Here is a 21,896-nt window from a genome sequence, read left to right on the forward strand (position 1 = left end):
GTGTTAGAAATAATGTTACTCTCCCTTCATTTATCACACATTTTTACACACAAGTGATGGGAAACGCTGTAAAACTTAAGAAGCAATAAAACCATGGCAGTAGACAGTACTTTTTCAATATTTCTGACATCCATGGGAATTATCTTCTGTCAGGATCTCAGTAAAACTGAAAAAGACTCCAGAGAGGACAAACTTGTTAGTGCTCTGGAAAAAATTATGTAGGAAAATGTAACATCAAGAACCATTTTTGAATGTGAACTCTGTAATGAGAACACAACTTCTTTAATAATTTAGAGGTCAACATTTGTGCTGCTTGTCATGCCTGCGTTCATAATGTAGTCGCTACATTGTTTTTATGGCAACTCCTGATTTTGTTTCTTAACTTTTAATTGTTGTTTGCCTGTCTATCAAATGCATCATTTAACACACATCAGAAATTGTTAGACAGTGAAAACAAGGCCAATGGAAGAAAAATAGTACAGAAAGAACAGCCAATCAGTACTTTTGCATTGGCATAACTAGAAACTGGAATTCCATGACGAAAAGCCTCCAAATTGCTTCAACAGATTGTAGAATGCTGAGCTTACTGTAGAGCATGCGGTGTAATTTTACACGACTGCTTACCTTCCTTGTTGAAGAGGTTTCGATTGACTTGCTGGGCTAATGGCATCGATGTTTTTGGGGACATTTCCGCACTGAAAGACTCCTTGGTAGGAAATTTATTTTTTCCAATTTGCGACGAAGAACAACTTTCTGGTTTCGAAATTCCTGGTGAACCCTTTTTGGGACTACAGAAAAATACCATTTTAAACTTTGGCATAGTTACAAATGCTTCAATTAAATATTCAATAAAAACAGGTGGTGACACAGCAGCAATCATAAAAAGTGTTTTTGTTTTAAGATGTCCAACTCCTATTTCCTGGCACCATCAAATTATACTCTCCGAACGACAGACAACCCCCTCCCCCCCCCCCAAGCTATTTCAAACCAGAGGAAGTGGCAGATTGTGTACAGGTTTCAAATAACACAGAGTAGAAGCAAACTACTATTTTTATTTTATTTCTTCGACAAATATAACACTGGTAATGTAGAAGCTTGGCAGATGATAACATGCACTGAAAAGTTTCGGGCAACCTGTCTGAGTTGTAAATGTATGTCATGTGGCACAACTGAAGGTAGTGGCACAATTGGGGGAAATCATTTGTAAAAAAAACCTTACAATCGTGAGTATCTCTCAATTGTCAATAAAACGTTTCGCAACAGGACCAGGCTCTGAACTGACTAATCACTTTGTTATCTGCAAAGTACATTGATCTGTCAGATGCTAGCACATTAGAGCAAATACAAGTCTTCAAATTGGGTTACGTCACAACATACCTTTCGACCAACAGCAACTCGATGAAAAGCAACGCATGCTGTAAAAAGGGAATGGTGCAGTACACTGTAGGCCTTTATATTAATTTACTTTTTTTCTGTTCCACATCCCTCCTACAGCCTCCTTCAGGGCTTTGGTCTCAACATGTATGATGCACTCTAAGAGATGTATCCCAACCAGGTTGTGGCTGAGGCAACATTCCCTAAACAGAAAGATCTTTGATGCGCTACTGAACCAGGGAAGGTAGACATTCATTCCATGTAGAGCAGGTTGCAGAAATAGTCACCAGAGAAATCCGGAGTCTAGAAAAACAAGGGATGGCCTTCACAGAGGACATTAGCCTGAACACGATTCTGTGAGGACCGGTTTGGCGTCTGTCCGGCCAATAGCCCAAAATCCAACATTTATCAAGACATAAAATGCACATCCATCGATGAATTAAACACTGCTGTATAAAGGAAGTAAAATACTATGTATGATGCCTTGGTTGTCTCCCTTCTTGCTGTCCATTATGGCCACAAAATGAGCAACTGCAAAGGAGAAGCTACACCGACCGGGGAGCAGGACTCCAGCCCCCAGCCAGCATTGCAGCAGTATAGCCGCCAACGCCGCGCCAGGAGGTGCCTTAAGCCACCCAGGGCTCCTGTGGCGCGGGAGACCCTTCAAGCTATGTGGACCGGGGAAGCAGGACTCCAGCCCCCAGGACCACCATGGGAGCAGGACCATTACATTGCACAGCTGAAGCGATATCCACTCACTAGCTCTCCTGATCGCAGGCAGACCCCTGCCAACTATAAAAACAAATGGTAGTCCCAGGCCAGTGGGATGGAAAGTGTATATGGTGAATATCCCTAAAATCAATCTCTCTCCATATAGGGAGGATGAAGAGTCATTAGAAAATAAGGAAATACACTGGATTTGACACAAGCGTAACTGTTTATCAGTAATACATTCTGATTTAGTGGAGGTGGAACGCCTGTCGAGTAAAAACGTAGCCTATGACACCTTACTCCTTACATTAAAAACAAAGAGCTTAGCTGTCTGGTTAATAGCACTTGACTTAAGAACATGTCTCCCCCCCAGAACCCTGGTGAGATTCACACTGCACAATCCCTGTAGCATAATAGAAACGACCCATCGAGAGCCTGCTATTCCCAGACTATTACCATACCCTGGTCTTTCGCAAAATAATCGGGAGGCAGGTGATTGACTGTCAATGCTGGTCCCTAAACTTGATCGATGTGTCTGTCTCTCAAGCTCGCCCAATGAAAATTCAATTCTAATTGACCCCCTATTAAACCAACAGGCTAGTCTTGTAGAATATAGGGTAGATATCGGGGCAGATTCTGTTCCAGTCAGCCCACTACCCCGGAATGAAGAAACGCAGCTATTGGAAAAGCACCTAATATCATGGAACATAGCAGGGCTGAAAAGTAAATTAATAGATTATGAATGGCAGGAGTATATAAATCAAAATGTCTTCTGCCTGTTACAAGAAACCTGGGCACTGTGGGTCCCGTACAAGCTTGGCTACAAAACATTCAGTGTCAGTGCTGTTCCCTCAACGAGAGGCAGACCATCAGGCGGTCTGGTACTATGGGTAAACATTACCCTAAAGGCCCAAACATCTCAGTTGGAATTTCCTTCAGCTGACATTTTGGGGGTAAAAGTAAAAATACACAATAAAGCTGAAATCTATTTACTAAACATTTATAACAGACGAGGACCAGCTACAGTAAGGAATCTCCAGTGATAGAGTTACTTGATAATTTCTTAAGTACTATCGATCCCAGGGCAACAGTAATTGTAGGAGGAGATTTTACCTGTAAATTTGAACCAGTTATGGGGTTGGAAACTATTTTGGAGGAGGAGGAGCATATGGCAAATGATGTCCCGCCTTAGGAGGCTGGCTCTACCTTACCCTGCACAACTGCAGTAGCACAACTGATCCGATTAGTTTCAGAGCAGGGACTTAGGGCCTGCAATGGCAGGCTGTCCTCAGATAGATTAAGTGCCTACACATTTATTAGAGGGCTTACCAGGAGTAGAATTGACTATATAATGGCCAGTGTTAACTCTTGGGCAAATATACTCGATCTAAAAGTAGAAGCCAGAGATGATAGTGACCATTTCCCACGGTGTTTAAAAATAGTGGGATCCCTCTTTGAGACCAGGACCCTGAGAAATAATGTTACCACTATAATCCCAATCCAACCGATAATCAGAAATAAATCGCAGAGGTCTAAAATGGCAGTCTATTTTAGGCAATTGTAAAGCTATGACGAGGATCTATAATACTTTCTCAGACGTCTTAGCCCCTTACATAGATCTATCGACACAAGAGATTCCTATAGTGCAGATCCAGTGCACCATGATAGATAAATTGAAACAGATTCTGAGTAAACTCCCCAGAGAACATGAGGCAGCCGGGGCAGCTATCTTACTCTCAACCGGTACAACAGTGAGTGCCGCAAAGCAAAGAGTGAATTACTAGTGGCTGTGAGATCTAACGACATCAAAGCATTAAGGGATAAAAGGAACAGATATAAAAAATTACTAGCACAAACAAAAAGAGACTGGGATGAGATGATCATCGCAGCCAAGTATAAGGACCAGGCACATTTCTGGAGATTACTAGCTAAGGGTAATAAAACAGGCACTACCACCATGGATTTCTTTTTGGACCCAGGTACATGGTATGATAATTTTTCGATATTGTACTAAGAGGTCACTACCCAACCTACAAGCAAATATTCATCAAAGACAACATGCCATCTAGCAACCGCTCAAAGCAGACAAAATGTTGCCCCTTTTTTAGTTTAGAAGAAACCGTGGCGGCTCAAGCCAGGGAAAGCCCCAGGTCATGATAAAATACCTGGCGACCTGCTGAGACACGACTAAACAGTATGGGGACCTTACAGAAGTCATCTTTGTAATGCTGTGGCAGCAGGAGCCCCAATACCAGAGTCATGGAAAGGGGCTGAAATTATCCCAATTTTTAAAAAGGGAAACCCAAAAGACCCTGCTAACTGTAGGCCTATAAGCCTAATCGACACTTTACAGCAGATCTATGCTAAACAGATGTTATCCAAACGTAATAACTGGATACAGGGAAAGAATATTTTATCACAATATCAAGCTGGGTTTAGAGCAAGAACAAGCACAACTGATCAGGTCTTCAGACTCCTCTGTATAGGTTGGAAATATACCATTGTACACCTGTACATAGCTTTTATAGGCTTGAAGGCCGCTTTTGATCTTATTCCCAGAGATTCTCTTTGGAACTCCCTTAAAAATCAGGGTGTACCTGATGATCTTCTAACACAGATAGTCAGATTGCATGAAGACAACTATGCTAAAGATAAATGGGGACCCTGGGGTGAACTCACTGAGGCAATCCCTATAAGGAGAGGAGTAAGGCAGGGATGTGTGCTGGCACCCACCCTCTTTTCATTATATGTAAACAATGTTGCGACTCATCTTTAAGGGTGTAAACATGATTCGCCGAAGTTAGGTGGGGTGGCAGTACTGGCTCTATTATTCGCTGATGATACAATTCTGTTATCACAAACCCTGAAGGGTCTTCAAAACGTATTAGATTCTTTTAGTGAATACTGCGTTTTAAAGGGCCTTTAAATAAATTCTAACAAAACAAAATATTTAGCCATAAAACCTCACAAATCAATTAAGAAAAATATCATAGTCCAAAAACAAAAGCTAGAACATATGGCCAGTTTTAATTACCTCAGCATTACATTAGACACTAAACTGACCTGGTATTCGGACCTACAAAAAAGCAAGGCTATCTTGACTCAAAACACCTTGCCAATACTGCAAAAACACCAGAATAGTGTAACCAAGGCAGGGTATAAATATAGGGCTCAATCCACAACCCTCTACGGTGCAGAACTCTGGGGGGTCACTAGGCGGAATATGTTCGTGGGGGATCAAATCAAGTTTTAAGGATGCTATTACGCCTGCCTGTAGGTACACCCATGATCCCCATCATTCAGGACCTTAATATTAAGCGCATAGACCATCAGGCCATATTGAGACGGTTGCTATTCTGGGTTAGTTTGTGGACCACAGAAGAACTCACAAATTATAAAGAGGGGCTGATTGAGATTTTAAGACTTGACCAACATGTTACCCTTCAGTGGGCTGGCATGCGCAATCATGGTTCTGTAAACTAGGGGTAAACCACTGTTGGGATGCACCCAATATTTTAACATTCTTCTCAAAAAAGATCTTGAAGAAAAATTTGGGGCTTTTATGCAAAATAGTATCCACCTCAGTTCCGATATAGGTAGGCTAACATCGCAGTTCCTGTTGAGAAGTTCAACCGCAATTGGCTAAGTCCTTGTGCATAAAGTTCCGTTTCGACGTCTTGCAGGTTAACTACAATACAACAAAATGGTCATGCAAAAATAGTGATGACCGTGAAGGTATATTGCCTTCTATGCCAACTGAATGCAGTAGAAAACTATTCCCACTTACTATTTTTTTGTCCAGTGTAAGCCATTCCCAGAAAACAAATTGATCAAACCCATTTGTCGAAATTTGGGAATTAGGTAACATTCAGGAGCCATTAGAATTTTAAAAAACAATACATCGCAGAAAGAAACTTGTTTTTAGTGTAAGCAGAAACCCATTTGCTGTCAATCTAATACGTAAGTGAAAAGGCATGTCAACTTTTATATGTGCAGTTTATATTCCAAATGTTTTAAATTCTATTTGCTGCTTTAGTATACACATGCACCTTTTTGCACTTGTACATTATTAATTCCTGCCTTGAACTCATACCTCCTATATGATCGCAAACCACATAATAGTTTTAGCAAACCACATAACAGTTTTAGTATCTACATGTATGCTTTTCCTTTAACAAATTGAGAAATCTGCTATGTATTTTTAAGGCAATATTTTAGACATTATCACTATTACGGGGGAGACAAGGAAATGACAACTTCTTGATTGTATCCACTCAATAAGTATGTATAGTTTTAATGTGCATCTTTTATGGTTTTTCTAAACCGAATAAAGATTAATGACGGACTGACTGAAAAGGAGCCCCTTGTTCCAGACAGAGCCCAAATCAAACTGGCCAGCTCCTTGAAGCAGTCGGACATGAAGGTGCTGGTATGGGTGCCCAGGGGAAAAAACGGAAAGTGTAGCAGAGCCTGCACGAAAGAGAGATCAGAGAAAGAAATGGTTTGGGGCGCCAGCGTACAACAAGCAGCAGTGCCTACTGGACCTGGCATGGTGGGGACTGAACGGTAGGGTAGGGAGGCTGTAAGGTGGGAGATTTAAAGGCATCTCAGAAGGACCTACTAGAATATCAGTGTAGGAATTTTGATTAGGAGAATGGAAAAGTGGAAGAGAAGAGAGGAAACTGAATTGTACAACAGAACCTGGCTTCAGAAAAGAAAATATATATATGTGTAAGAAAGCACATATGTCACCATACAGTGGAAGGTGAAAGGCTTCCACAGGCTCTGCATGTGATTGTAAAGGCATGCAAGTGAGATGGCAGAAAATAAGACATTAATAAGTCATTAAATAGCAAAGCTTCCTACATACCCGAGACTTGTGCATTATTGGATTGGGAGGGCAGACACGGCTGTGCTGTAGTGTTATAGGAGTAAAGGGCGGACAGGTACGAATCAGAGGATTGTGTGGAAGAGTCTATTGGGCAATGAAGAAGAAACAAAGTAGAAGGGAGACAGGATGGTGAAGGATAAATTGCAGAGTGCCCCAAAGCCAGTCAAAGGGAGACAAACATACAAAAAAGTGATCCGTTCTGCGGCAAACTCGCAGGAAGAACAGGAACAGAACCAAGGTGAACCCACACTAAAAGACGAGTAAGAACTGGTCTGAAAAAATAGAACTGAAAGGGTTGCAGAGGTTGAAACTCAGGTTATGACATAACAGACAGTAGTATTGCTGCAAAAGACAGTGGATGACCTGATAAACAAGAAAAAAACTTTGGAAAATAGAGAAGATGCAGAGTGGAGGTCCAGAAGAAATTATTTTAAGGCTGGTGGGACTGTGGGTGAAGGGGTGGTGAATTACTGGAGCTACATCAGAAGACCGGATTACTTATGAGAAAGAAGACAATGGCCCGTGACCACACTCGAACACAATTTACACTTTTGGTTGTGTTAAAGCACTACAACCTCGTTAATTCAATAACAAACCGGTACTCCTATGCATTCAAAAACCTTTGTGTAAGCACAGGGTTGGACTGGACCACACAATTAAAAAGCGCTACCAAAATACTGTAATCAATACACAGGTATTTATTTTGCATAAGTCAAAAACTTTTCAATGAGCAAAGGTTGCGTGCAGAAAAGAAAGGGGAGGCTAGTGATAATGGGAAGTGGAAGTATAAGTCAAAAAGGATAAAAGAATTAGATTTGGTATTTACATGTACTGGTAACAAAGACCAGTCATTACAAGCCTGTCCATAATCTATTTACAAGTAATCTGTAAATTTCAGTTGTGCATACAATGCAATTTCCAAATGTAATGACAAAAAGAATACAGGTACAGGTCTTGATTTGTAAGGTAGCGTCGACGTTTCGACTAGACTATGCTGTAAGGAATTCAGGCCTTAGCTGCGAGTCTTCTTCAGGACTGTATGATGCAACCTTGCCTGGAGCCAAGCCTGGCATCACAGGTGTACTGTTATTAATGTGGGACGTTCCAATGGCCCAAGGTCGCCAGAAACGTGTTCGCCGGTGAGAATCTTCACCGTCTGATTCAGAGAGTGGTACCCTTCCTTAATTAGGTCCGCTTGGAACTGCCGTCTGACATCTGGATCAGCATCAGGTTAGCACACGGGCCCCCGTGAGCCGGTATAAGTAGAGACGTGGCACAGCCTGCGTAACGTGCACGCTGCCGTCTAATGGGAAGGTCAACCACAGAGGCACTATCAGTCTTCTTCAGGACTGTATGATGCAACCTTGCCTGGAGCCAAGTCTGGCATCACAGGTGTACTGTTATTAATGCCGGACGTTCCAATGGCCCAAGGTCACCAGAAACGTGTTCGCCGGTGAGAATCTTCACCGTCTGATTCAGGGAGTGGTACCCTTCCTTAGTTAGGTCCGCTTGGAACTGCCGTCTGACATCTCGATCGGCATCAGGTTAGCACACGGGCCCCCGTGAGCCGGTATAAGTAGACGTGGCGCAGCCTGCGTAACGTGCACGCTGCCGTCTAACGGGAAGGTCGACCACAGAGGCTCAGTGCCTCGTCCATCTTTCCCTATCTGACCAGGTTAATGGCATTACCTCTTCCTGTTTCTATACCCTTAAAATTCTTAGGAAGATCTTACCTTTCATCCCTATGTCCCTCAGGAAAAGGGTAGTCACAGCTCTGATTCTGTCGAAAATCGACTATTGTAACTCACTCTATCTTGGAGCCAAAAAAAGAGTCGCACATAAATTGCAGACCCTACAGAATGCAGCTGCGCGACTATTACTGAATTTACCCAAATTTAGCTCCATCAGTCATGCAATTCAAGAGCAACTGCATTGACTCCCGATCCTAGCTAGGATTCAATTTAAGTCCATATGTATTTTACACAAGGCTCTGCACGAAAAAGGACCAGGACAGATCAGAAAATATGTCGAGCGTTATGCTCCAGAGAGAGCCCTCCGCTCCGCCTCGGCATCCTTACTAGTAGTTCCAAGGATAAGAACACTGAAGTAGGGAGGCAGAAGCTTCCGATATTTAGCCCCGAAGTTATGGAACTCTATGCCCATACATCTTCGAACCCAAAATAATTAACTTCAGTTTAGGCGGGATCTCAAAACCTGGTTGTTTTTAGCTTATAACTGTACATAATCCAGCTGCATTTTTCCCCTACTCTGTATTTTTGATAGTTAAGCGCCAGTGCATACACGCGCTCTACAAAAACCCTCATTTCATTTCAAATGTACTAACTGGGAATAGAAGCTAGCCGTTCAAAGAACAAGATAAGAAGAAAGTTTATTGAGTTTACTTTCCAATTAGCTAAAAGACAACTGGCAACACACTGGCTAAGCCCCAAATCACCTAGCCCAGAGGGTTGGGTGAGCGACATAAGAGAATGGCCTTTAAGTAAGGAAATAACAAGAGGATATGACGAATTGTGGCAGGACTTGGACACAGGACAATAATTAACTTCAAAGTTCAAAGATCTATCCTTATACGCTAGACCATATACACAAATCACTCCTGCTCCCCAAATCGCCACATGCCAACCTCTATCAAAGGCCAACCCAAAAAATAATGCAGTCTGGTCATCATTTACCTCCTACTCCGAAGAGGCCATAGGCAAAATACTCAGGGCACTGAAGCCAGCTAACCACCTTTCTGACCTGCTTCCGGCAAGCGCAACTAAAGTTTTCACGCCACTGCTTCACCCCTCTGGTCTAAGATCATTAACAGTTCACTTCAACAAGGATGTATTCCAGATACGCTCAAAGTAGGCCAGGTTTCACCCATTCTAAAGAAGCCCACTCCAGATCCTACTGACCTTACCAACTATCGACCTATCTCCAATATCCTTACCTTAGCCAAGCTGTTGGAAAAATGCGTGCACCTACAGCTTACGAAACATATTGAGCACTTTAATCTTCTCAACAAACACCAATCAGGCTTCCATGCAGGCCATAGCACAGAATCTGCCATGACACATATCATTGACGACGCGCTGCAAATACTCGACCAAAATAGATCCTGTCTTCTCATCCTACTGGACCTCTCCTCGGCCTTTGATACGGTTAAACATGAGAACTTGTTAGACCTCCTAAAACGCAGAATGGGTCTGTCTGGGTCAGTCCTTGCTTGGTTCACCTCATTTCTCCAAAATCGGACACAACAATTCATAGTCAATAACACCCTGTCCAACCCCGTCCCAGTATCTTTAGGTGTCCCGCAAGGATCCGCACTATCCCCAACACTGTTTAATCTCTTCCTAGAACCTCTCACTGAAATCCTACAAGCCTCTAACGTGCAATATCACATGTACGCAGATGATACACACCCTAGAGGACGTCAAACTTCTTAATTCAGCGCTTAAAAAAACCCAAGCCTGTTTGGCAGAGAACCATCTCAAACTGAATTCCCTAAAGACTGAATTCCTTTTAATAGCTCCTCCGGCCCAAATCCCCAAAATGCAAGGTTGGTCAAACAAATCACAGCGTTTAACGTCTAACCTACCATCATAGACTCTGCGAAATCACTAGGAATCACTCTAGACAGTAACCTCAACATGCAAAAACATATCAGCAATGCTACTAAAGGAGCCAATTTCCAGATAAACAAATTGAGAAAACTGAAACCCTTCCTTCCTCACAATGACTTCAAACATTCAGTACAAGCTCTGGTTATCCCTAGAGTTGAATACGGATGTGTTTCTCTCTGTGGCCTTCCCAAAACATCACTACAATATACATACAATTACTTGAGGGTTTGAGGGAAGTTTTAAGACCAAAGCACAGTTATAACCCCCCAAGCAGATTATAAAAAACAACAAATAACTGTGGGTCTAGTGATATACTCAAGACTTGATGTGTGTAGCTGGCTATGTGTCTGCTAATAACGATTTAAAAATAGAAGACAGACTATTGGACAGTTAACCACTGTGAAAAATGTCCATCAGTTACTCGTTCTTTGGCACCCAGTACATCATTTGGTCTACTCCACAGTAGTTAGTCCACCACTCTATCCCCGTAGATATGTGTTGGAGAGAAGTAGTGTGGGATGGATGTCTGGTAGGTGTTATTCACTCGTAACTGAGAGCAGTGCATAAATAATAAGTGAAAAAGAATGTGTTAGGTGTAAGATTGGATGGTGCATACAGTATTAACTTTATTCTGGAGTCATGCACCTCCAACATTAAAAACAACAATAGTGCAAAAAAGTCAGGTGGTTCCAACAAATACCTTCTGACTGGGTAATCTGGTCGACACGTTTCTGCGGACTATGGTTAAATAATGTACCAGCCGCTTCCTCAGGACCCATAAACTTAATTGCTACTGCTTACGTGAATTAAATAATAAGTACAACAGGACATTCGTGAACAGAAAAAAAGTGTCACCTGTACACTTCCATTTTCCTCCTTTAGATCAAAGGGTCCGATTGTAAATTAGCCAGCGTGTCCACATATGAACAAGAAATGAGATATAGAAAAAACAATAACACCTTCATTAGTAAGGGCTACACAAGAGACATTGCTAAAATAAAATTTATGCCACATCTTGGTCAAATGACCCAAGTATGTAATCCATTGTGTAAGTTATCAAAGGCTCACCTTAATTTGTAAGGGGAATTGCCTCGCCTCACCTGGCAAACAGCTCAGAATAATGAAGCACCGCTCTATAGTGCAGAGAATGTAGAAAAGTCAAAATGAAACATCTGTGTCAGGTAGGGCTAAGTCAGAGTCACAGCCTGTAGATTGCTAGCCAGCGCACCACAGAGGCTGTTGATCTTGCAATAATCAAGTTTCTTAACATTCTTTATGATTTCCAATTTTACTTCGATACCATCATGGATGGAATATTTGTATAAAAGTCTGCCAGATAGCCATGAATGGATTAATATCCTGCTTATACAGCCACCGTGAATGGGATCTAAATACCTCCAACCCCAGTTTATAAAACGGGACTTAAAGTCGTCAGATTCTGGCATTTGTTATAAAAGCCTTTCTCCTAGTACAAAGGCAGAGCCGAATATAAACAACCAACCGAGTTAGTTAAGGCGCACGCATAGAATCACATCATACCGATGGATTGCACGCTCACTCTCTGTAATGCATTACCGAAGCGCGCTCACTCGTTATAAAACATTACCAATTATGCCCGCGTACTAGTAATGGGTTAATCAGGATCTCTCCTGCACCCTTACCTCTCTGTCGGTACTTCAGGCAGCCGGCCGGGCTGTTTGGGGAGGTGCCGCGGGAGAAGGAAAGCACTTCCTTATCGTTTTACTCGAGCGTGATTGGTCAAACACGCATACACTAAAACTACCCAAGTTCATGGGAAATGTAGTCTGCCTTACGCTGTGCACTCTCGCATGTGTGGAGTGTGTTTTGAACTACACAAGCTCATGGGAAATGTAGTCATTTCTGCGAAGGGCAGTGGAGCTTGCGTGATCAATGTAAATTTATTCTCTTTGGACATTATTGGATGGCAAATAATGTCGTGATCTTTTGAACATAATTAAAGTCAAGGGCGCTATTAAAGCTACTGTTAGTAAGACTTCATGGTTAATACATTTTCAGAGCATTAAGGGATATGTTGTCTCGGTAAATGTGTTCACAGGCGCTTGCGTGCACTCTGTTGAATTATTCACTATGGACATTCTTGAATGGCAGATGGGCTCATGACCTTTTTGATATAATTACAGTCAGTTCGAGTGGCGCTGTTAATGCTGATGTTAGTCAATATCATGGTTGATAAATCCTACAAGCATTAAGGAATATGTGGTCTCGGTAAATGTGTTAAATGAGCCACCACAATTTATCGTCAGGATATTGGCAGGTGGCCAGTGGTATTCATGCCAAATCTGTATAAATCAGTCTCCTTTTGAGCCATATTTCTGTTCATGAGATCATTGTAGGGACTAGTAAGTTGTTGTCCCAAAACATCAACAGCACCACTCAGAGCATCAATCAACACAGCAGCAAGACTCATAACCGGATCTAAACGGACCTCCCACATCTCACCGGACCTTCAATCCCTGTATTGGCTACCACTGGAGGCGAGAATCCAGCTGAAAATTGCCTGCATGACACACAGAGCCTTGCATCACAAGTCACCCAGCTATCTGGCACAGAAATTGACGATCTCGGGTGGGTCCAGATCCTCAAGAAGTGCAGCAAAACTACTTCTGAAACCACAAAAATTCCATAAGAAAAAAACTTATAACAGATCCTTCTCTGGGATGGCACCCAGAATTTGGAACGCCCTACCCCCAGAAACCAGACTCAACCCTTCCACTACCTTGTTTAAAAAGGAAGTTAAAGCCATCCTCATGGCCAAGTTCACGTGACTATAATCTACTGAAACCTGATGTCGAAACACTCATGCGCCCCCACCCCCAAGACACTTTCGTTTTTGATGCTACACCTATTTATGCTGTTTATACTATATGTCTTGTGCACATGTCTCGATTTGCTCTTATTTTCGATATTAGTAACATTTACTGTTTGTACAGCGCTCCGATATCCGCGAGGGTCTTGTTCGCGCTCTATAAAACTTTCTAAATAAATAAATAAATAAATTAAGTTAAAGCACCAACCTGATGAACAACCTCCATGAGTCTTTCTAAAATAGTAAGAAATACAATAAAGGGCAGATACAAGAATGATCGTAACAAAAACAATAGTATGACTTGAATTGTGCACCCTTATATTTGATGTGGCAGATACTGCATTAGCCACGTTGTTCCACAATGTGAAGAAAAATGCAGAAAACTAACTCGAGATCTAGTACAAAAAAAAGTTTTTAAAAAAGGGAGGACATTAGCCTCTATGCAGCCGATAGAGTTATAGTTTACACCCAAGATACTGAGGTCTACTGCTCCCTGTAGCTCTGCGAGTCATAGAAAGTACCTTGTATTTCACTCTTGCAGCACTCAAACACTGCAGATGAGTCAGACGTGAATACATGGATTATGATTACAAATTGAACACACTGCTGGAGTTCCCACTTCTGCTGCCAGGAACTTGCACACCTCAGAAAACCTACATCAATGGAGCTGCAATAATCTATCTAGGACAGAACCATAACCTCCATCTGGGCTGCCCAAGATTGATAGAGAACAAAATAAATATTCTGCAGTTCCTGAACTATTTAGAAATTGTAAGCACCGACTAACTCTCAGATGTGGTGTTCATGTGTGATGCAACTGTCTACACTGTGATGTGGGCTACTGAAACACCAAACACATAGGTGCAACGGAACTTGCAAAGATCTTGGTCTTTGAACAATTCAGCATCATTATGCTATGCTGCCTATAAATACATTATTCACTCCCATCACCCCACATAATAATGACAGGGCATCATATGAAGGCATCTGATATTTTAATTGATGTTTTGTAAGCAACCTAGGCAGAATGTGTATGTGGATGTTTGGGGAAATGTAGGATCCCGAAGGGACTCCACAGTTAGGATAAGTTGTGCATCAGAAGTGCTGGCTGAGACCGATAATTTGCCACTTATCTGACGGGAAGTAATTCCATGAACTCTTGGCGATTGTAGGAAGCTGTGATCTGATATAAAGTGTAAAGAGTCCAGAGGTTCCTTTATAAGTGGACAGGGGCTTGATCTAGCTATCCCAAGGTGCTCTATTAGGGGTAGTCTGTTCGGGCAGCCTTAGGCTGAACCGAGAGGAGTGCAAGACATCTGCAAATACAACGATCAATAAATGAGACACGCAACTCAAGAAGGAGATCCACACCAATTTATAAAAAGTAGCAAGTATCTTTGATGTATGTTTAGGCATCAGAGAGTAATCGTTCAGGTAAGTACGATTTAAAATATAAATTTTTTTCAGTTCAAAAACTGAACTCTGCAATTTTTGAGTTTGGTAATGTTACCCTATGAAAGGAAGAACACGTTTTGCAAACAGGTATAATACAGCGACTTACAGAACCAATATTCAGGAGTTAAGGTGAGCGGTGGGCAAGGTCCAAGTCAGGACCAACAGCACACCACCAGCAGTACAAGGGCGGCCGGGTGGAGGGTCAAAAACAGTGTTCGGAGCCCAATGTTATTCTATGGAGATCGGTCACTGCAAAAGAGGTTGCAGTTTCTGGCTAGAAGGCCAGTCGGGCTGAATCAATAGGAGGGCTCAGGCATTGCAGTGATCAGGGATGTAGGGACACCTTTGGTCCTCTTCTCCATGGTCTGGGGTCGAAAGATGCAGAGGTGACTTTATGAATGCGTGCAGAGGCTGCAGTCGAAGTCAGTGGGTCCACAAGGTGTGAAACCACAAAGGACTTGGGTTCTGGGGAGCTGGGGGACCTTGATGATATCGTTGGCCAACTTTGGCCTAGGCTGGGAGTGTCAGGTGAATTGGTGGCTTCATTTGCCAGTTTTTTAGTCCTCAGAGTCTTTTCTATTGGAGTTTCTGCAGGATGCAGGGAACAGTGCCACTGTTCTTCTGGAGGTTTTGGGCTTTATTGAAGGTGGGCAGTCGTCCCAGGTTTTGGAGGCACACAGCTGGAGGACAAGACGTCTTTGGCGCAGTTTAGACGAACAGAGGCAGACAGGTTAGCTGGGCTGGTGCCAAGTCAGGTGCTCTCTTCAGGCTTCTGCGGCCCTTCGTGTCCTCCTTCGTAGTTCATTACATACTGAATCTAGGGGAGTATAGGGTAGTAGCCAATGGGCTACTGACCCTTGGGGTAACTATATCCCCTATATGACCACTTCCTGTTGGAAGTAGGTATATCCCTGTCCCAGAATTATGCTATCACAAAGATGGGTACTTCAGAAACATTGCATCGACCTCAGTCTAGCCCACCTTTGGGGTGGTACTAACCTGGAGGTGGCACGCCTACATGACTAGCTAATTTTCCCACTGTCCAGGTGTCAAGGGAGTCCTGGACAAAGGGGGGGGAAGAGTAGCTTCCTTTCCTGCGAGGGGAGCCAGACTCGCATTACAAAGGCAGCAGCTCGTGAAGCTTACCGGCCTGGGGAGGCTAAACCGCAGGTCATCCTGTGGGAGGGGGCTGTTGCACCCTCTTCCCAGACAGGCTTTTGTTCTGGGCCTTCTTAGAGCAGACGCTCTCAGCCTAGGCGGTCAGAACAGTGCCTCGGGTAACAGGCTGGCAGGAACCAGTCCAGGAGGCTGGTAGGTTATCAGGGGCACCTCTAAGGTGCATGCATTGGTAAAGCCATCACTAGGATCAGTGTGGGTTTCCCCAATAGGAGATGTTTGATACCAAACATCCTTTTTTAGGTGTCGCCAGTGTGAGACATCGCGAAGCGATGTCGCCAGCGAGACCTATAGTCGTCGGCCTTGCTTTCAAGGGAGACAGAAGATGGGCACGCGCACGCTGCAGGCCGGACTGGGGAATTGGACGCGCGTGCCATGTGCATCTCCTGTCCCCCTGGAGAGGCAAGGCACTTTCACTTTCCATGCCCAAGACGTGTCAGCGCACTAGCGCGCCCCACTCACCGGGCTGCCGAGCAACGCGATGCCCAAAAACACCCAGCCTCTCCACTTCACCAGGGCCTCCTCCTGGGACCCGGGACTTCTCTGCATTTCCACCGCTACCGCGGGGCTCTCCCTTCCTCATGGGAGCCCCGGATCAACAAGCAACACCGGCCTCTTCCGACACGTCACAGGCTCCGCCCATGTCACGGGCAAGGATGCCTGACTTCCTCATTTGGCCCCCGCCCGCAACGGTGATTTTGTGCTTGTTTTTGTAGGCAGCATGTGAGAGAGCGCGCGGCGTGTTGCACAAAGCAGGTCTCATAAAACCAGCCTGCTGGGCGCGCGGCTCCTTGGGGCTTGTAGCGGGAGCATGCTCCTTGCATAAACAAGAGGGCTTGGACGTCTACTGGTTTCCCCATGGTTCCAGAGCCCAGCATCTGCCATCTGGAACTGGCTGCTCTGTTTTCAAAAAGCATGTTTTCACAAGTAAACATTCATTTTATTATTTTCAGCTCTAAGTCGCGCCTGGCATCTTGGAACAGCAAATAAAACAATCTACTCACACTGGCAGAATCATGATATTGCAACATTTTTATTTATTAATTTGTGTTTTTATAGTGCCCAAAATCCCACGAGAATAAGTGGTTTGGTGGACGTACACTCTAGGTTTGCTCACAGACGTGCACTGCTTACAGAGTACACACCAGTACAGAGACTTAAATGAGTGGCATTTGGGGTCATGTGGAGACAGCTGCAGGAAAAAGGTACGTGGGGCAGAGTGAACATAGCAGGGCATCATTACATGGCTGCAAGATGGCCTGAAATCATTTGCTCAAGCCTCTGTGGCGCCACGTTTGGCCTGCAGAACATTGCTCTTTGCATACATGAATTTTCCACTCTGAGCACAAAAGACCCACTTCTTGCACACACAGAGCGTAGCGTTTGTGCAATCCGTGGCATGCTCCTTGTTTTTGAGGGACCTGTTGCACACTCTTCAGCAGCCCACGTCGCTGTGAAACTTCTTTAAAAAACACTGACAACGCAAATAGGTCTATTAAAGGCGAAACCTATTGATTTTGCCAGTGCTTGTTCGCTAATGCATTGTTGCGTAAAGTATTTGGCTTTTCCCTGCACTTGGGGGGTGAGGAGGTAGCGTGGAAAAAATGAACTGGTATGATACCCAGGAGCCCTGGAAGGACTGGTAGCCTTTTCATCTGGTACCTCTAAACTATCCATTAACCCCTTGCGTGCTGATGACGGCCCCCGTCCGTCATGCATCACAGTGCTCGTGTGCTGATTACGGCTGGGGGCCGTCATGAACCCGCCCACTCCTCAAAACGGCCGCAAAGGCGTAGAATCGCTGCCGCGCCCAAGGGGTTAAGGCACATGCGATCACCAGGGATCTACATGAGGTCACGAAGATGCTTATGTTTGCAAACTGGTCCACTCCCTGTCAGTGCTGGCACACAGCATCTTCACCTGAAGCAGCAGCTGCTACCAGGCAGTGCCCGCGCACACCCCTCATACATCTGGGACTGAGCTCTCGAGTCACAGTTCTCAGTCGTAAATGAGTTACAGACCAGAGCTGGAAGTGCTCTGATTCATAACCTGCAAAACCCGGCGCCATGACTGCACTTCTTACCGGGTTCTTTCCTTTTAGCGATAGTGCCATGGGAAGCCAGTAACGCAATGGCAGGTTAGAGCCCGCTCTCACCCTAAATATGCATTTTGATCACACCTGTTATAATATTTTACAATCATTGGCAAATCCAATAGGTCTCGTCTTGTAATTGCTAATGCTGGTTGGGTTTCGCATAGTTTGCAGCCATCTTGTATTTCTAACGTTTAAAAAATCATTCCAAAATGATACTCTGTTTGTGCACCCATGCACAGGAGGCCTTCTTGGAATTTCTTTTTAAAATGTAACAAAAATAATTCAGTAATGACTGTCTGTGCATGCGCTTGAGTGTTCCCACATGGTTGCCACCACAGAATAATTTTTGTATACTTTAATATTTACTGTTACAAGATGGTGAATGGCCATTTCTGACTGGTAAATTAAAAAATTAAAGTGTACACAGAATGACAAGCAAATGGGACGAGTGGCCTGTAGCAGTGTGGAACTGCCAGGCTCTTGCAAAAATGTTAACAAATGAAGAAAAAAAACCCAGTAGTGAGAAGGGATTGTGGGTTGTAAGGTTGAGTTAACAGGAGCAAATTTGGCAAAAGCGAGTGGCACAGAACCAGTGTACATCTGCTTAGTGCCTTTAAAAATAAAACCTATAAATAAAGCAGAAGGGATTGAAAAGTTAACAAGTTAACCGATGCACTGTCTTGGAGTGCTCAAAGTGAAAATACTCTAATTGTAGTGGAAGAAAGCAAGTCATCCAATCAAAAACTATGTAAAGAAAAAATACTTTAGAGGGCTAGATAAAAACAAGAAGTAAGAAAGAAAGCCATCAAATAGGCAGCAGGGAACGGAGAGTGACAAGAAAACCAACCAATCATGACCAAGGGGCTGACCTAGAGCCCGCTCTATACATTAGACATTGTAGAAAACAGGTCTTCAATCAAAAAGCTCAAACTGTGTGTAAACCAGACTTTTAAAAACCAGCATTTACAATGCAATAGGTCTTGCATTATTAAAGTTTGAGCTATTGGCATTGTGAATGACAATGCCTTTTATTAATTTGTTTTTAAAACCTGCAATCGGTGCATAAACACACACTTATAGTCCTTGCTTAAGATGAGCAAGGCTGGCAGTAAAAGAGACTGCCAGCCTTGCTTCTCATAAGCATGGACTAGAAGTACAAAGTGCTTGTTTACGCACCGATGCAAATGAATAAAAAGCATTGTCATTTACAATGCCAATAGCTCAAACTTTAATAATGCGAGACCTATTGCATTGTAAATGCTTGTTTCAGTGAAGCCATCATGTTGCTGGGGGAACTCGTTTTCACCAGTGTACAGCACCTCTTTTTAAAATGGCTACCCTGTCCACTTGCACTGGCAGTCATAGGGCTGCCCAGCACAGGGGCATGTCTGCTCATGCAGGTATGCACTCACGTGTAATATTCAGCACCCTGTCTTAGAGCTGTCCAGCCTGCTGTAGGGGTGACCTACAAATATCAGATGCAGTTTAGGGGACATAGCACACAGGGAGGTGTGACATGTGTTTTCACTTTTGTCTGCACCAAGACACGCAGCCTGCAATGGCAGCCTTGCATGTGCTTGGGAGGGGTCCCTTAGGATGGCACAATTAGTGCTGCAGCCCTATAGGGACCCTCTTTAGTACCTTAGCCCTAGGCACCAGGGGTATCATTTACTAGAGACCCACAGAGGGTGCTAAACGTTTTACCAATTAGAGAAACAATTGTACAGTTTTGGGAAAGAGCTCTGGCACTGGGGACTTAGTTAGCAGGAACCCAGAGCACTTCCATTCGAAATCACATCAGTTACCAGGCAAAAGGTGAGGGCGACTATGTCAAAAAGGGCTACTTTCCTACAGTGAACCATACAAATCCCACAAATTGCTCCACCAACAAGTAACAATCTCCAATATTAAAGGAAAGAGGTAGTTCCAACATATTAATCCTTCTGCCATGCCCGCATCTTGTGTCAGGAGGAGTTGAGAGGATGTCCACAAAGGTTAAGTCAATCCCCTTAGCTCGCAGAAATCCAGCCCAATGACTGCCGGAAAGCTGGTGGAACTCAATAGGTTTCTTCAGTTGTTCACAGATAACAGCCTCCATAACTTTAGCGATTAATATAACATTGAAAATGAGTTTATAAATATTCGGGTACTCTAGCATTAGCAATGCATTTTTGAGCTATGGAGACACTAATGCAGGTGTTAAAAATATACGTGCTACCCCTGTTCCGAGGCTACAACTTATGATGATTTTGACTTCCATTGCAATAATTGTTGGGGCGTCACAAAACCAGCTGTATAAGGATCCAATGGAAACTCAACCAAATTACTATCTGTTGGCTTAACTCCAATTTACTGCAAAGTTTGTATTGGCCTGTGCACAACCTTAGTTGAATTAAATTCGGAATTTGAAATTCATCTAAGTTTGCTTTTTGAACTACAGAGGAGGATTTCACCGCCAAAGAGAGTGCCCTAAGGGATGTTATCAGTTCTCAACTGATCACACCACGTTTATATTGTTAACTCCAATTTACTCATATGCCATATTCCACACATCTAGCAGGATAAAGTGACATCATAAAGAATAAACTTCCAGCTTCTGCCCCTATGGATTCCCCAATACAGGTAATATTTTTAGTGAAGATGGGAAGGTTCTCTTACTATGAATAATAGAGAAGTCACCTGGTCTCTTTTAACAATTTGGACAGCGAGATACCGTGGCTTCCTCAGTCAACTTTTCATAGTAATGCTTTTTTTGCACACAATATCATTGTGAGGAGTCAGCTTTGAGCAATTCGGTTCTCTCTATTGAACTTTCTCCCAATTTTCTCCTTATCCTACCTTTAGGCACCTAAACTCCACAAGTAAACCAGCCAATTCTCTGAGAAAGGTGACTTTGCCCCTACACACCACAGGAAGAACACCTGGTCTAATGAAAGAGTGAAATGGATTTATAGCTCATCAGGGGAGAGTTTACCCATAATATTTGTTGCAGTGTGTTGTAATACTTCACAAACCTCTCACCAGAATCCTGTGTCCCATTTCAGACCAACATTTTTACTAGATAATAATCAGGTAAAAGACAAATCTGAACAGGGGAAACAGCCTCACTGAATTCATCTTAAGGATTTGGCATATGAATGCTGAAAACTTTTTCAATGAGGCCAAATTTAAAAGGGCTGCATTTAGTACCACCTTCACTAACCACTTACAGTCTAAGAAATAGGGGGATTTAACACCAAATAACTACTTAGTATGAGGTGTCATTTGATTTATATTTTCAATCAATGTTTTAATCATGTGTTATGTCTCAGTTAAGATTTTCAGGGAGGAGATATCCAGCAACAGGCCTTGTCATGCATTAAGCCACATCACTCTCTGAAGAATATATAGCACATGCTGCAAGCATTTATGCAGAAGCCACCCACCAAGAAGGGTACACTAGAAAAAGATCATGTAACCTGCCCCCAAACTTTACTACTAGCTTCATACCTAATACAGGGAGTGGAAGCCGCCGCAGACCTGGACAGTCTTTCACAATTCTGTAACCTGGTTTTCATTTCATTCATTTCAGCATCTTTGAACTGAAGCTCAGATTGCAAAGACTGTAACTAGAACATAAAAAAAGAGATGCATTAAAATATTCAATTTGGTAGTACAAACGTTTACAGTTGCCACATAGCCAGAGACTTTTTTTTTTTTAACAATAAAACAGTCTAT

The 21,896-nt window shown here is 43.2% G+C and overlaps 1 protein-coding gene across 2 annotated transcripts in view; it reads right to left on the bottom strand.

Annotated features, from left to right (window-relative positions):
• Positions 1-21,896, bottom strand: part of ATRIP (ATR interacting protein) — a 289,338-nt gene that overhangs the window by 195,014 nt on the left and 72,428 nt on the right. For both annotated transcript variants that reach the window (XM_078661380.1, XM_078661379.1), the window contains exons 5-6: positions 21,669-21,787; positions 625-788 (exon numbers count right to left, since the gene is read on the bottom strand). In XM_078661380.1, coding sequence (XP_078517506.1) covers positions 625-788; positions 21,669-21,787 — 283 coding nt within the window. The remainder of the gene's footprint in view (positions 1-624; positions 789-21,668; positions 21,788-21,896) is intronic.

The sequence above is a fragment of the Lissotriton helveticus genome, chromosome 9 (genome assembly GCF_964261635.1).
Source record: "Lissotriton helveticus chromosome 9, aLisHel1.1, whole genome shotgun sequence".
Taxonomy (NCBI): domain Eukaryota; kingdom Metazoa; phylum Chordata; class Amphibia; order Caudata; family Salamandridae; genus Lissotriton; species Lissotriton helveticus.